The sequence below is a fragment of the Morus notabilis genome, unplaced genomic scaffold, assembly GCF_000414095.1.
Source record: "Morus notabilis unplaced genomic scaffold, ASM41409v2 Scaffold3831, whole genome shotgun sequence".
Classification (NCBI taxonomy): domain Eukaryota; kingdom Viridiplantae; phylum Streptophyta; class Magnoliopsida; order Rosales; family Moraceae; genus Morus; species Morus notabilis.
Window position 1 is genome coordinate 24,214 of NW_010366141.1, and position 16,686 is coordinate 40,899.

Genomic DNA, 16,686 nt, shown 5'->3' on the forward strand with positions numbered 1-16,686 from the left:
GCAATTGTAAGAAACTGCAGGAACTTCTAGTACTCCAAATTGTTCACCAAGTTCTTCACCCGATGATTACAACAAGGCGTCTACTGGATCTGGTTCTATATCTCATCAACCATATATGAAGGCACAAGGGCCACAAGATAATTGTGACACTAACAACGTCGATACCATAAGGACCCTTGCTTGTAATGAGGAGACGGCTATGGTGCAGAGGGAAGGAAATTCTGCAAAAGTTAAAGCATATTCTGATTGTTCGCTAGATATTTCTCAGATTTCAGGGCCAGGTGGGAGATCCAAGCCTACGCCTCTTAGTCAAATTGGATTCCGAGACCCTGCAAGTGTTGGTGCTGGACAGCAACTGACGCTGTTAAGCATAGAGGTGTGTTTAGTTGTACTTTACTACATTGGAGTTGTTGCAAATTAGAATAACATGAAAGAACTTTGGTCCCATATTTGATATGTTCACCATAGATCATGTTAGTCAAAACTTTATTATCTTTGTTCATCCAATGTCGTTTATTCTTGTTATTAACGTTTATAGTCTCCTCCAGAATTTTGGCCAGTAGAATTCATGCATGACATTGATCCAATTTGAATGTGACATTGGTAATAGGTTCAAGTAGCATCAAGAGGAGATCTTCTGCCTGATCCTCGGTTTGATGCCGTCAATGTAATAACTCTTGCTGTTCATAATGACAGTGATTTTGATGTTGAACTCCATGTGCTTTTGCACAGTAAAGCTGAAAATTGTCAGAGGTATGGATTCTATGTCTATTTTGTGTGGGCATTTGAGAATAAGTGGATTCGCGTGGGTTACATTACAAGCATTAAGGATCGATTGGCTAATAATGACTCAATAACTAGAAGGATATATTCTAACACCAGTACTGAAGATTAGATTTGAATTGCCTCTGATGTTTATTTCTATCCACTTGCAGGAATCTCGACGGAATTACTGGCTGCACTCTGTTGATTTTTTATGAGGAGAAGTACTTGTTTGATCACTTTATTAAGTTTGTATGTTCACTTGACCCAGATATTTTGATGGGTTGGGATGTTCAGGGAGGTTCACTTGGTTTTCTGGCGGAACGGGCTTCGTATCTTGGTATAGGTTTACTTAACAGCATATCTCGGACACCATGTGAAACTAAGATTGCTGCTGGAGATTCAGAAATTCCTGAGAAAGGAGTTCTAGATAACGTAATTCCTGACTCAGTAATTGCTGATCTAGATAACGTAATTCCTAACTCAGTAATTGCTGATCCTGTTGTATTAGAAGATGCAATAATTGAGGATGAATGGGGACGGACTCATGGTAGTGGTGTTCATGTTGGTGGTAGAATTGTCCTTAATGTTTGGCGACTGATGCGTGGAGAACTTAAGCTTAATATATATACAATTGAAGCAGTTGCTGAGGCTGTATTGAGGAGAAAAATCCCATATATTTCTTATAAGGTGCTAACCAGATGGTTTTCCAGTGGTCCTGACCGAGCAAGATATCGATGTATTGAATATGTGACTGAGAGAGCCAAGTTGAACCTTGAGATATTGAACCAACTTGATATGGTAAGAAAGGATGTCTCAGCCTATCTTCTTTGTATTTGAATTAATAGTTCAACACATGGATTTTTTTCATCTTAATGAAAAAAGAAAGAGAGAAAGAAAAAGAAGAATTAGTCAATTCCACCCTATCAAATTCCTTCTCTGTTGACTTGGTACCAGGATGGGAGAATTGAGTGGATACTTCACTTTGTTAAACGTATTTGTTTTTTTCACATTATCAATTCGGTGACCTATACTTCTTTTTTTATTTGTTTTTATTATTATTATTATTATTATTATTTTGGAGGGGATGGTGATGCCTATAGATAGCATTAATTTTCACATTATCAATTCGGTGACCTATACTTCTTTTTTTATTTGTTTTTATTATTATTATTATTATTATTATTTTGGAGGGGATGGTGATGCCTATAGATAGCATTAATTTGTGTCTTCCTTTAGTTGGTAATGGAGAATGTTTAGAGGGATGATACGATCAGGTATAAGTTCCTCCCTTTTTTCCCCAGTACATGCATAACTGTGGCCTTGGTCCTTTTTTTTCCTTGTTAATTCCGAGGAACTTTTGAAAGCAGGAACGTTGCTTTCTGTTTTTCTATATTGAATGAATATTCTGTACATAAGGATCCTATTTATAATACAATTATGAAAATCAACTTTCCTAAAGTTATGGCCTAGAAATCAAGAAAGTGATTAGCTAAATTAAAAAACAAATCAGGAAACAATTTATCCTAAATCAGGAAACTAATTTCTATGCACTAGATTCGGGATTTCAACACTCCCCCTCAAGTTGGATCATATATGAAATCATCGAATTTTTGTCTTGCAAGCCCTTTGGTGAAGACGTCTGCCGTCTGATCTTGAGTAGGAACATAGGTCATGCAGATGATCCCCTTTTCCACCTTCTCTTTGATGAAATGTCTATCCACTTCAACATGCTTGGTTCTGTCATGTTGGACTGGATTAAGAGAGATGTTAATTGCTGCTATGTTATCACAGTAGAGTTTGATTGGGAATTCTACTGTGACTTGGAGTTCTTCTAGGAGTTTCCCCAACCATAGTGATTCACATATTCCTTGAGCAACTGCTCTAAACTCAGCTTCGGCACTGCTTCGAGCCACCACATTTTGCTTTTTGCTTCTCCAGGTTACTAGATTCCCCCATGCAAAAGTACAATTACCCCGAAGTGGATTTTCTGTCTTCAATTGAACCTGCCCAATCTGCATCTGTATAGACTTCTATACCTTTGCAATCCGCCTTTTTAATGAATAGATCTCTGCCAGGTGAACCTTTGAGGTATGTGAGTATCTTGTAGACTGCCTCTAGGTGAGCCTCCTTTGGTGAGTGCATGTGTTGGCTTACCACACTCACTGCAAATGCAATGTCCGGTCTGGTATAAGACAAGTATATTAGCTTGCCTACTAGTCTCTGATATCTGTCTATGTCAACTAACTTTCCAGCATCTTCAGCCTTCTTTCCAGCTTCAATCGGAGTGTCACTTGGTTTGCATCCAAGCATACCGGTCTCCGTGAGAAGATCAATGACATATTTCCTTTGGGAGACACTGATTCCTTTCTTTGATCTAGCAACTTCCATTCTCAAGAAATACCTCATTTGCCCAAAATCTTTAACTTCAAATTCTGTGGCGAGAATACTCTTTAACCTTTCCATTTCTGCTTCATTATCACCGGTAAGGATTATATCATCAACATAGACTATCAGGATTGTCCATTTGCCCAAAATCTTTACTTCAAATTCTGTGGCGAGAATACTCTTTAACCTTTCCATTTCTGCTTCATTATCACCGGTAAGGATTATATCATCAACATAGACTATTAGGATTGTCTTCTTCCCATCTTTGGCTTGTTTGTAGAACATAATATGATTTGATTGCCCCTGTAGATATCCTTGGTTCCTTATCACCCTGGCAAACTTGTCGAACCATGCTCTTGGGGACTGCTTGAGACCATAAAGTGACCTCTTGAGTTTACACACTCGCTTGTCTTCTGATAGGTCCCTGCCTAGGCCTCTTATTAAGTTTACCTATTCTAGAAAGGGTAAAAGAGGGAATGTGAGCATAGAGATCGAGGCAGTGGAGGGTAGTGCTGAGGTGGCGAAGTTTGTTAGAGGAATCTGTTAGAATAGTCGGCTCAGAGAGGTTATAAGGGAGAGTAGAGGGGTAGGAGAGGGGGTGCGGAATTTGTTAGAGCTTTGAGCTGAATTGGGAGGTAGAGGGTCCTCGAAACCCCTCAGTCTTTTTCCTTGTATTTCTCTAGACTAATTCTCTAAGATATCTGAGGAAGTCTCTATGTAATGCTGGAAATGAAAGTGATTCAGTAATAAAAGGAGCAAGAACCCCTTTTTCTGGTTATTCAGTGTTAGATCCTTGCATTCTGTGTTGTTTATCTTTGAAAGATTTCCAGGTTCCTATCAGCTTGGTATCAGAGCGAACGATCCATGGCGAATCGACCGGTGGAACCCCGACCTGAGAATCGTGAGGAAACAGTGGAACGGCGCTTGGATCATCTCGGCAAGACGGTGCGCTTATGGGAGCGATGGTTGACCCAGTACCAAGGTTGCAGGAAGACATGACGGTCCTCACGGATCAGGTGGGTCAAGTTCAAGATGCTGTGCAGCGCATGGAGGCGCTCCTGGGGCAGCACCTCGGGGGAGATCGCACCCCTGAACCCAGGCGGGGGGCCAGGGATAGAGACCGAGGGCGCGTGTTCAGGCCAGAGTCGCCGGTACGGCAAGGAAGGGTAGAACATCGGGGAAAGAAGCTGGAGCTTCTGATCTTCCATGGTGAGGACCCGTATGGATGGCTGTTCAGGGCGGAGAGGGACTTTACGCTCAACGACCTAAGAAGGACGAGCTCTGGGGTGGTTCCAATGGGCGGAGACTCAGGAGCGCTTTGCTGGGTGGAGGGATTTCCAAGCTGCCCTACTACATCGTTTTAGCCGAGCTAGAAAAGGTGACCTAACCGAGAGGTTGATGTCCTTGAAGCAGGGGGGGACGGTGGCGGAGTTTTGCGATGCTTTTGAGACACTGGCGGCAGCTTTGAGAAGAGTGCCAGAGTCAATCTTCAGGGGAGCCTTCCTCAATGGGCTGAGGGAAGACATACGGGCCGGGGCCGGGGTGAAGCTACGTAGGCCCATTAACCTACAAGAGGTAATGGATGTGGCCCACCAAATTGAAGATAGGAATGAGGCCCAAGAAAAGTTCAGAAAATTGAAAATGGGCCGGGGATGGAGACAAGAAGGCCTGGTACGGGGACATTCTTTTACTGAACAGCCCAAGGTTCACTCTTCCCCTTTTGAGAGCTTCCTTCAATCCAGTACCCATAGGGATTCGGGAAACCTTCCCACGAACAAAGTCAGACTCGGCTATTGCTCAAGTGGCGGCGTCGAACCGGGATCTTCGACTTTCTGACGAGGAGATCCTCGCACGGCGGGCCAAAGGACTGTGTTATCGGTGTGACGAGAAATTTGGGCCTGGTCACCGATGCAAGAACCGACAGCTTCAGGTCCTATTGGTGGCAGGGGAGGAGTCGGAGACCGATGAGGCGAAGGATGAGGAGGCAGAGCAAATGGCTGGAAATCCGAACGAGGCGGTAGACTTGTCTCTCAACTCCTTGCTGGGTTTCACTTCATCTAACACGATGAAGGTACGAGGGCGGCTGGGATCACGTGAGGTGGTAGTTCTTATTGACAGTTGGGCATCCCACAGTTTTCTGTCCACAAAGGTGGTGGAGGAGTTGGCCTTACCGTGCACCGCGACCAGGAGCTATGGGGTCCAGGTAGGGAATGGGATGAGTTTTCGGCAGCAAGGGGTGTGTAAGGAGGTACGTCTGTGGGTACAGGGCTTTTGTGTTGTGGAGGATTTTTTCCCCTTCGAGCTCAGCAGTGCCGACGTGGTCTTGGGGGTAACGTGGCTTCGGACTCTAGGCGAGGTCCGAGCGGATTGGTCCAAGTATACTATGAAATTCCTTGCCAAGGCTGGTTGGGTTTGTTGGAAGGGCGACCTAGGGGTGGCAATTCGTGTCACGTGTCGTGTTCGTGTCGTGTTTTGATTGTTTTTTTTTTAAATTTGCAGTCAACTCGAACACGACCCGTGACACAAAATTTTTTAAAAACCGCAACACGAACACGACACGACCACTTTACGAGTTGACACGTCACGACCCGAAAATGACCTGTGACACAAAATTGACCTGTGAATCCGAAATTGACACGAAAATTGTATACTTTTATTTAGTTTTTTACATATTAGAAATAACTTAAAATTCATAACACTAAATTACAATAACATCCATTGAAATTAAGCAAATAGTAGTATAAGATTTTGAGTATAACTATCATGATATCAGAAGTTCATAATAAAATTTAAAATATGAAATGAAAAATATATGTATTTTTTAGTTTTTTACGAGTTTCGTGTTGTATTCGGGTTAAGCGGGTCCAACCCGAAATTGACCTGTGTTTTTCATGTCAATTTCAGGTCGACCCGATTCTGACCCGAACATCTTTTTTCCCAACCCTAACCCGCAAAATTCGTGTCGTTTTTGAGTCGTGTCGTCGTGTCATGACCCATATTGCCGGTCCTAGGGCGACCCATCCTTGAGTTGTTCCCCGGTAAGTTTCTGAGCCTTGTCGCGGCAGTTTTCTCCGATGCAATTTGGTGTCTTACTTGAGTTGAGTGCAGTTGCGGCTAGAGAGGAGGAAGTCCAGGCTGCCAATTCCACTAGAGCTGGTCAGAGTTTTGCACCGCTTCGAGGAGGTGTTCACCTCTCCGACTGGGCTGCCACCCCACCGAGCGGCAGACCACCATATCGTGCTGCGGGCGGGGGGAGAGATTGAACGATTGGTGGCAGAAATGCTTTCTGCAGGCATAATCCGGCCTAGTAGCAGTTTGTATTCCAGCCCGGTTCTAATAGTTAAGAAACGAGATGGTAGTTGGAGGTTCTGTGTAGACTATCGAGCCCTAAACCAAGTCACTGTCCCTAAAAAATTTCCCATTCCAATTATCGACGAGCTTCTGGATGAATTGCACGGGGCAGCAGTATTTACAAAGATGGACTTGAAGGCAGGCGATCACCAAATCTGGGTTCACGAAGGCGACGTGGAGAAAACGGCTTTCCGAACACACGACGGGCATTACGAATTTCTCGTCATGCCATTTGGATTGACAAACGCACAAGCGACATTTCAGTCTTTAATGAACACAGTGTTCCGTCCTCACTTGCGTAAGTTTGTCCTTGTTTTCTTTGATGACATATTAGTTGATAGTCGTTCTTGGGAGGAACATAGGACTCACCTCACTATTGTTTTGGAGATTCTGCGGAAAGAGCAACTTTTCACTAACAGGAAAAAGTGTGTATTCGGGCAGCCACAACTGGAGTACCTTGGGCACATCATCTCCAAGGATGGGGTCTAGGCTGACCCATCCAAGTTGATCGCAATTCGCGGGTCGCCGGAGCCTAAGAATGTACGAGCCATCCGGGGATTTCTTGGTCTCACCGGTTATTATCGACGGTTTGTACGGGGCTACGGCACTCTTGCTCGGCCATTAACTGACCTTCTTAAGAAGGGCGCCTTCAATTGGATAGAGGCAGCCTCCCACGCCTTTGAGGGGTTAAAGGCAGCCATATCCACACTGCCGGTCTTGGCCATGCCCGATTTCTCCAGAACATTTGTAGTGGAGACGGACACATCGGGTACCGGTTTAGGGGCTGTTCTACTACAGGAAGGGCATCCCATAGCCTACTTCAGCAAGGTGTTGTCGCCCTCTTCGCGGCTGAAATCCGTCTATGAGTGCGAGCTCATGGCCATTGTCCTAGCGGTCCAGAAGTGGCGCCATTATCTTCTCGGCCGCCATTTCGTGGTCCGAACGAACCAACAGAGCTTGCGTTTCTTACTTGATCAGCGCCTTCTTCCGCCGGAGCAACTCCGCTGGATTTCAAAATTGATGGGATACGATTTTGAAGTCCAGTATAAACCAGGGGCGGCCAACCGGGTAGCGGATGCCTTATCCCGCCGTGATGGGGATTCCACCCCAACGTTAATGGCCTTCTCCATGCCGAAACTCATTGATTTGGAAAAGTTACGCAGTGAGCAGCTCGCCGACACTACTTGTGCTTGATTGATCTCGTCACTACAGTCGCAACAGGAAGTCCCCTCGGGGTACCACCTACAGAATGGTCTCCTTTGTTTCTGTGGCCGCCTGGTGTTGCCTCAACACTCTCCTTGGATCTCGCTGTTGTTATAGGAATTCCATGACTCGGTCATTGGTGGCCACTTAGGGTTTCTTCGCACCTATTAAGCACATTGCTGCCAATGTTTTCTGGCCGGGTATGAAGAAGGCTATCCAGGACTATGTCGCTTACTGTGAAATTTGCCAGAAGTCCAAATATGAGGCTCTTTCTCCAACAGGCTTACTACAACCCCTCCCTATTTCGGACAAAGTTTGGGACGACATCTCCATGGATTTTATTGCGGGGTTGCCGCGGTAAAGGTATTGACACGATCCTTGTGGTGGTGGACCGCCTTTCTAAGTATGCTCATTTCTGCCCGATTGCCCATCCCATTACTGCCAAGCATGTGGCAGAGGTCTTCATCCAGGAAATTGTGCGCTTACATGGGGTGCCTCGCTCCATAGTGAGTGATCGCGATCCAGTCTTCATGAGCTTGTTTTGGCGGGATCTTTTCAAGCAACAAGGCACTCAGCTGCACACCAGCTCTTCCTATCACCCCGAATCGGACAGCCAAACCGAGGTCGTTAACCGTTGTCTCGAGAGTTACTTGCGCTGTTTTTCCTTTGACAAACCGAAAGGGTGGGTGCAGTTCTTACCTTGACCGCCCAAACACCATTTCAAGTTGTTTATGGCCGTAGCCCGCCTACTTTACTCCGTTTCCAGGATGCCCCATCAGTCCACCCACCGATTCTTCTGTGGTAGAAGATGGGGGGGGGGGGGGGGGGGTTTGATAGGTCCCCGCCTAGGCCTCCTATTACGTTTACCTATTCTAGAAAGGGTAAAAGAGGGAATGTGAGCATAGAGACCGAGGCAGTGGAGGGGAGTGCTGAGGTGGCGAAGTTTGTTAGAGGAATCTGTTAGAATAGTCGGCTCAGAGAGGTTATAAGGGAGAGTAGAGGGGTAGGAGAGGGGGTGCGGAATTTGTTAGAGCGTTGAGCTGAATTTGGGAGGTAGAGGGTCCTCGAAACCCCTCAGTCTTTTTCCTTGTATTTCTCTAGACTAATTCTCTAAGATATCCGAGGAAGTCTCTATGTAATGCTGGAAATGAAAGTGATTCAGTAATAAAAGGAGCCAGAACCCCTTTTTTTGGTTATTCAGTGTTAGATCCTTGCATTCGGTGTTGTTTATCTTTGAAAGATTTCCAGGTTCCTATCATCTTCCTGTCCTTTATTGAATCCTGGAGGCATTTCCATGTAGACTTCCTCTTCTAATTCGCCGTTTAAGAAAGCATTCTTTATGTCGAGTTGCTGCAGGGGCCAATCCAAATTAGATGCCAAGGATAGGAGGACCCTAATTGTATTTAGTTTTGCCATAGGAGCGAATGTCTCGGTGTAGTCGATGCCATAAGTTTGCGTAAAGCCCTTGGCAACGAGACGAGTTTTGTATCGTTCTATCGTTCCATCAACTTTGTATTTGAGGGTAAACACCCATTTGCATCCTACTGGTTTCTTCCCTCTCGGTAGCTCCATTACCTCCCAAGTCTCATTTTTCTTCAAAGCTTTGATTTCCTCCATGACTGCGTTTCTCCACTCAGGAACGGCTAGTGCCTCCTGTATATTCTTTGGAATTTCTGTACGGTTGAGGTTAGAGACAAAAGCTCGAAAGTTGGTGGATAAGTTCTTTTGTGACACAAACTTGGAGACGGGGTGAAGTGTACATGAACGAGGTTTTTTCCTGTGAGCTATGGGAAGATCAATATCGGGAATTGCAGGAGTATTGGAAATACCTTTTTTTGTGGTTGGCTCATTCTTTCATGGATCTATCACCGGGCTAGACTCTCTTGGTGCTTCGGAAGTGAGGTTGTCTTGTTTTTTTGACTTTGGCCTTCTCGAGTAGACTAGCAACTCTCTGTTCTTTTGCTTTTCCACATCTCCCCTTGAGTTCAAGTGTCCTTCTGTATATGGCATATTGGAATGAGAAGGAAGAAGGGTGGTGTTTTCTGTGTTTGAGATAGACTTAGAAGGAAGAAGTTCAAAATCCACAAAACGATCTTCATTAGAAATCTCCCCCTGAAGAGGAGTTTTTTGGAAGAAAGGAGTGTTTTCAAAGAATGTAACATCAAGACTAACAAATACCTTTTTTGTAAAGGGATCAAAGCATTTGTAGCCCTTTTGTTTTGGAGAATAGCCAATGAACACACACTTAGAAGCTCTAGGATCCAACTTACTTCGATTTTGAGAGTGAACATGAACAAAGGCAGTACATCCGAACACTTTGAGAGGTAAATTTGAGGGTAGACGTGAGGTGGAAAAGACTTTCTTTAGAGTATTAAGTGGAGTTTCAAACGAAAGGACCCGACTAGGCATCGTATTGATGAGATGGGCAGATGTTAAGATAGCATCTCCCCAGAACATTTTAGGCATATAGGCAGTAAACATTAAGGCTCGGGCCACCTCCAGCAAGTGTTTGTTTTTTCGTTCGGCAACTCCATTCTGTTGTGGAGTGTCGACAAATGAACTTTGGTGAATAATTCCATTTGACATTAGGAAATCTCCTAGGATAGAGTTAAAGTATTCTATTCCATTATTTGTACGCAACATCTGAATTCTAGTTTGAAATTGCATTTGGACCACGGAGTAGAAATTTTTGAACACTTCACGGACATCTGTTTTGTCTTTTAGGAGGTAAACCCAACAAACCTTAGTATGATCATCAATAAACGTCACAAACCATTTTGTGTGAGTACGAGTAGGAATACGAGAAGGACCCCATAGGTCACTGTGAATCATAGTGAATGGTTTGGAAGGTTGGTACTTTGATTTTTTAAATGAAGTACGTTGATGTTTAGCACACAAACAAATTTCACACTGAAAAACACAGTGAGAAGGGAAAAATTTAGCGCAACAATTGGAATTTTTTGTCAATTGACTAATTGATAACAAATTGCAAGATAAGTTTGGGACATGAAGGACAGATTCTAGGGTTACAGAATCGGAGATTTTTACTATCCCTTTTCCTGCAACCGTCGAGAGGGACCATTTGCAATTTTTACTTTGATGGTGCCGGCTCAAGGTGAGTATGTGGAAAAAATATGATAATTACTGGTCATATGATCAAATGCACCATAATCGATAATCCAAGGAATTTTGTTTTGAGAAATAGTATTCAAGGCTTTTAAAAAAATTACCTCTGTGGGCTAATGAACCAGAAGACACATTATTGGAGGACTGACCAGTAGATTGGAAGTTTGAGAACATTTTATAAAGCTGCTCCATCTGTTCCTGACTGAATGGAGTTTTTGCTTGAGACTCGCTGCTGCTGACATCAATTTTCCTCTCCTTCTGATCATCAACCGAGGCTTGATATCCTCAGTTTTTGTTCATCTGACGTGGCATCCAGTTCGGCGGTTTCCCGTGCAATTCCCAGCAAGTATCCTTTGTGTGACCAGTCTTGTGGCAGTGCTCACACCAGGGTTTTTTCCTTTGCTGATTTTGGCCTGGTCCATTCGGTCCCCTTTTTGTCATCAGCGCGGATGTTTTTGCTCCAGAGCTAGTCGGCACAAAGGAGGCAGGGAGTTTCAACATCACCTTGCCCCAGTTTTCTTCTCGTCTTACCTCTGAAAAAACTTCACGGATTGAGGGCAACGGTCTCCTACCAAGAATCCTTCCTCTCACCTCGTCTAATTCTTGGTTGAGTCCAGCTAGAAATTCGAAGACTCTTTCATTCTCCAGCCTTTTTTGAATCTCACGTTGTCTCCAGAGCATTCCCATTCTTCTTCATAGCTCATATCGAGTTCCTGCCAAAGAGTCTTCATCTCTGTGTAGTACTCAGTGACTTCCCTTTCTTCTTGTCTCATCTGCCATAACTGAGTCTTAATCTCGAATATTTGGGAAGAATTCTCCACATCAGAGTATGTCTCTCCTACGGCATCCCAGACCTCGTTTGCTATTGGAAGGAACATATAGGTTCTACCGATTGAAGGCTTCATTGAGTTAACCAGCCACGCAGTTACCATCGAATTTTCTGATTTCGACTTCTGAAGAGAGGCATCAGTTGAGGATGGCTTCTTGGTTTCACCAGTGAGATATCCCAATTTGCCTTTTCCATCGATCACCAGTTTGATCGATTGAGCCCATTCGAGAAAGTTTTTCCCGTTGAGTTTCTCAACCGTGAACTGGAATGTGGAGTTCTCGGACCCATTCGACGTCATGGTATTGGTGACCTCCGTCGTCGTCTCGCTGGTGGTCTCCGAGGACGTTGAACTCGCCATTGATTGCCAAGGTTAGAAAAACCTCGGCTCTGATATCATGAAAGCAGGAACGTTGCTTTCTGTTTTTCTATATTGAATGAATATTCTGTACATAGGGCTCCTATTTATAATACAATTATGAAAATCAACTTTCCTAAAGTTATGGCCTAGAAATCAGGAAAGTGATCTGCTAAATTAAAAAACAAATCAGGAAACAATTTATCCTAAATCAGGAAACTGATTTCTATGCACTAGATTCGGGATTTCAACAACTTTCACTTTTAAGGACTCTCTATCCTTAATGTGTCTTTGTTTTACATAATAGTTTGTCAGGGAAATGATGTTTCTACTCTTAGTTGGATTATATTCATGAGGGTGCTTTTGCAGATAAATCGAACATCAGAACTTGCTCGTGTATTTGGCATTGACTTTTTCTCAGTTCTCTCAAGGGGTTCACAATATCGCGTTGAGTCCATGTACTTGAGATTGGCACATACACAAAATTATCTAGCCATTTCTCCCGGGAATCATCAGGTTTGTGCTACATCATCTCTCACTGTCTTCTAAATTGTGGCATATGATATCTTTTATTTTCTCTTCTTCCCCTTGGGATTTATTAAGCACGAAGTAATACCTTTATGAATTAATTGCCATGTGATTTGGTAAGTGACTGATCGGTGCCTCAAATTTATGCTATCTAGGTTGCTTCTCAACCTGCAATGGAATGCCTGCCACTTGTAATGGAACCAGAGTCTGGTTTTTATGCAGACCCTGTAGTTGTTTTGGATTTCCAGTCTCTTTATCCCTCAATGATCATTGCGTACAACCTGTGCTATTCTACATGCCTTGGGAACATTGCCCCTTCAAAGGCAAATACACTCGGCGTTAGTCCATTTTCACCAGATCCGGATATTCTGCGGAAGTTAAAAGATCAAATACTGCTTACTCCTAATGGTGTTATGTACGTACCTTCAAAGGTACTTCTACTCATTTCTCTCTCTTTCCCCTTTAAATTTATTGCTTCAGCCATATAAAATGCATGTATATTTTATGACGACCATTTTTTCTTTTAACTTTTCTCTCTGCTTTTTTAGAACTGTGTTTTGGTACGCTTATGGGGAATATCCATCTTATTTTTGAAATATTCTAGATAACGCTGAAGCAGTTTCTCTATCTCTCTTGATGTTTATTAATGTTACACAGGTTCGTAAAGGTATATTACCCCGCTTATTGGAGGAAATATTGTCAACTAGGATTATGGTGAAACAAGCAATGAAAAAGTTGTCTCCTTCACAGCAAGTTCTTCACAGAGTATGTATATGTTTAGGAATTAAATTTTTGGTAGCACTAATATATTCTTAGATTCTCAACTCTTTTCCTCAACTTCTTTCTTTGCTCTATGTGTATTCCAATCTGTTCTTGTTTGAAATACGATTTATTGTTTGGTTTCTTTCTGTATATGTAATCTGATCTCTACATTCTCAAGGTTGGTTGGTAAAATGATTGTGTCCATTTTACTTCATCTCGGATGGATTCTATTGGAATATTGTTTCAGTAGTGGCTTATATTGTGCACTTCATGTACTTAGATTAAATTTACATTTTGTTTTTTTTCCAGATTCTTAATGCAAGACAGCTAGCTTTGAAACTAATAGCAAATGTTACATATGGTTATACTGCTGCTGGGTTTAGTGGTCGCATGCCTTGTGCAGAGCTTGCAGATAGTATTGTTCAGTGTGGTCGTAGAACACTGGAAAAGGCTATTTCATTTGTAAATGCTAATGACAAGTGGAAGGCCAAAGTTATTTATGGCGACACTGACAGGTATGCATTTTCTTTTCATTATTAATGGGGTAAGACCGAAGAGTCTATACCAAGAACTCTTTTATCACTTTTCTCTTTTGTAGGGTGTATTGAACGGATTCAATAGTTGTGAAATATTCTTCATTATGATCATTTCACCTTTTTTATTTCTTTAATATATCTCAGGCTTAAATATTCACGTGTTGGGCTTTCCAATTAATTTACCCACACGATTGCCCATTGTCCAGCCCACACGTGAGGGGGAGTGTTAAAGTATAAAACTATTGTTGGCCCACCTCCTAATAGCTTAAGCTTTTGGGATGGATTGGTAAACTAACACGAGCTTATCAGGTTGACCGGCTTTATTTTGTGCAGTATGTTTGTACTCCTAAAGGGACGTTCTCTTGAAGATGCTTTTAAAATTGGGAATGAGATTGCATCTGAAATCACTGCAATGAGTCCAAATCCAGTTGCTCTTAAAATGGAAAAGGTTTATCATCCGTGCTTCCTCCTTACTAAGAAGCGATATGTTGGTTATAGCTATGAAAGCCCTAAGCAAGTGGACCCTGTTTTTGATGCTAAAGGTATTGAGACAGTTCGCAGGGATACATGTGAGGCTGTTTCCAAAACAATGGAGCAGTCTTTGAGACTCTTTTTCGAACAACAGGACATTTTTGAGGTACAAGCACATTTTACTTGACATGCATATGTGCAAACGGACACAAGCACACACACGCCTTCTCTTTTTAATCATTTGACCTATACTCTCTTTTTAGTTAGAATTTAAAGCTTGGTGTAACTGGTTTTGGAAAAATGTTTGGGGAGGTTGTTTAATATTTGCAAGTATTTATTTATTTATTTTTCTAGAAAGAGATTGTAAAATCTTTTATCGGGGATCTAAATCACGATCCTTGTGCTATTTGTTTGGGGTTTGTAACTAAACTTTTTAATCTTGGCCTCTATGTAATTATGACCATCTTCTTATTCTCACAGGTAAAAGCATATCTGCAGCGTCAATGGAAGCGGATCCTGTCAGGAAGGGTGTCTCTTCAGGATTTTGTCTTTGTGAAGGAAGTTCGGTTAGGCACCTACCGTACAAGGGATTCCTCATTACTCCCACCAGCTGCAATAGTGGCCACTAAAGCAATAAGAACTGATCCAAGGGCGGAGCCACGTTATGGAGAACGAGTTCCTTATGTCGTCATACACGGGGAGCCGGGGGCTCGTCTGATTGATATGGTTGTGGATCCCTTGGAACTCTTGACTGTTGGTTCACCCTACAGATTAAATGATCTGTATTACATCAACAAGCAGATAATCCCAGCGCTGCAGCGGGCGTTTGGACTTGTTGGAGCCGACTTGAAGAAGTGGTTCTTGGAAATGCCCCGACCAGTCCGGGAGTCATTTTCCAAACGCCCCCTCTTCACTTCAAACCCCCATCGAACCCGAATTGATTATTACTATCTCTCAAAACATTGTATAATTTGTGGCGAGTTGGTCGATGCATCAACCCATCTCTGCAAGCAATGTTCCCAAAACAAAACTGCAGCTGTAACTGCCGTTGTTGGAAGAACTTCAAAGTTGGAGAGAGAGATGCAACATCTTGCTGCTGTAAGTTACATTACGTACTTAACCAAAAATTATTATTAGTCGGTACATCCACATTACATTTTTGCGTCTGTTTTCCCATCTGCCATTTCTGATGCCAGATATGTCGACATTGTGGTGGCGGAGACTGGCTTGTGGAAAGTGGTGTAAAGTGCACTTCGCTTGCTTGTCCTGTGTTCTAAGAGAGGTGCAAGGTCCAGAAAGAACTTCAAGGACTTGTGGCTGTTGCTTGCTGCTGATCAAGGTCTCTACCCAAAATGCATGGTTGAATGGTTTTAAATTGCCTCAACAAAACATGCCCTGAGGCTGTCTGATGCCATGTTACAAAATGATTATTTTGTGCCCGTGTACACGTACAAGAATCAGAAATTACATGCATAAATGTGTATATAAGCATACTTATTAAGCTACCCCATGTTGTACATAGTTGCTCTTCCTGTTAATGTTATAATTGTTGTACTTGTAAAATGTACCATATTAACAGGTCTTGAATAGTCGATTCCTATTATTCTTCCCTTTCATTTGGGGCATTAGTAATGTTTTTGAAATATGGGATAATGGATAACCTTCCTCTGAAAAATCGAAAATCTTTTATTACCTCCTAGTCTTTTTCACTTTCTCAATGCTCATTAATCTAAACGGTGTTTATTTTTTATTCCAAATAAAGTTTATTTTCGGATAAAATATATATGAGAATTAATTTTATCCTATCATAGTAATTAATCCCATAGTGTACCAAAGATAATACCTAGTATAATTCAAACCTCAATTATTTGTCAAAGTTATTTTCTCTTCATCTTTTCCTCTAAATTTGAAGAGACTAAAAAGTACGAGTCTTGCACCTATTTTAGTGTCGTTTACTTTGTAAATTTGAATTTTTAATTCGAGTTGAGATGTAATATTTTTTTAAAATTTTTTATTGTAATAGAAAAAATTAAATGTGATAATTTTTAAAAATTTTTAACTGTAAAAATTTAAAATTAAAAAAAAACTCGAACGAATGAAATTCATTCATTTCTTTTCCAAATCTCCTGTCTCACCAAACATTAACTATCTAATGGGCCTAAAGGCCCATGGTTCAAAAACCCATTATCCATCTCCTGTCTACTAAATCAAGCCCACTCTAGGGTTTAAGCCACCCTTTCTTCTCCTCTTCCTCCCCGCACATCTTCCATGGAGGTTTAAGCTCAAAGTTAAGCCTAGAGTCTCTCACTCACTCTCTCTCGAATGGCACATTCTCCATTCTCGCTCCTCATCCTCCGACGCCTTTCTCTCTCATC

The 16,686-nt window shown here is 42.4% G+C and overlaps 1 protein-coding gene across 3 annotated transcripts in view; it reads left to right on the forward strand.

Moving 5' to 3' along the window:
* The window catches only part of LOC21384891 (DNA polymerase zeta catalytic subunit), a 35,000-nt gene extending 19,412 nt beyond the window's left edge, over nucleotides 1-15,588 (forward strand). For 2 of the 3 annotated variants that reach the window (XM_024173076.1, XM_024173078.1), the window contains 10 exons: nucleotides 21-376; nucleotides 611-753; nucleotides 936-1,563; nucleotides 12,384-12,530; nucleotides 12,698-12,973; nucleotides 13,200-13,307; nucleotides 13,614-13,819; nucleotides 14,174-14,477; nucleotides 14,792-15,409; nucleotides 15,508-15,588. In XM_024173076.1, coding sequence (XP_024028844.1) covers nucleotides 21-376; nucleotides 611-753; nucleotides 936-1,563; nucleotides 12,384-12,530; nucleotides 12,698-12,973; nucleotides 13,200-13,307; nucleotides 13,614-13,819; nucleotides 14,174-14,477; nucleotides 14,792-15,409; nucleotides 15,508-15,588 — 2,867 coding nt within the window. The remainder of the gene's footprint in view (nucleotides 1-20; nucleotides 377-610; nucleotides 754-935; nucleotides 1,564-12,383; nucleotides 12,531-12,697; nucleotides 12,974-13,199; nucleotides 13,308-13,613; nucleotides 13,820-14,173; nucleotides 14,478-14,791; nucleotides 15,410-15,507) is intronic. The other variant, XM_024173077.1, reaches the window with a different exon arrangement.
* Nucleotides 15,589-16,686: the final 1,098 nt, after the last annotated feature.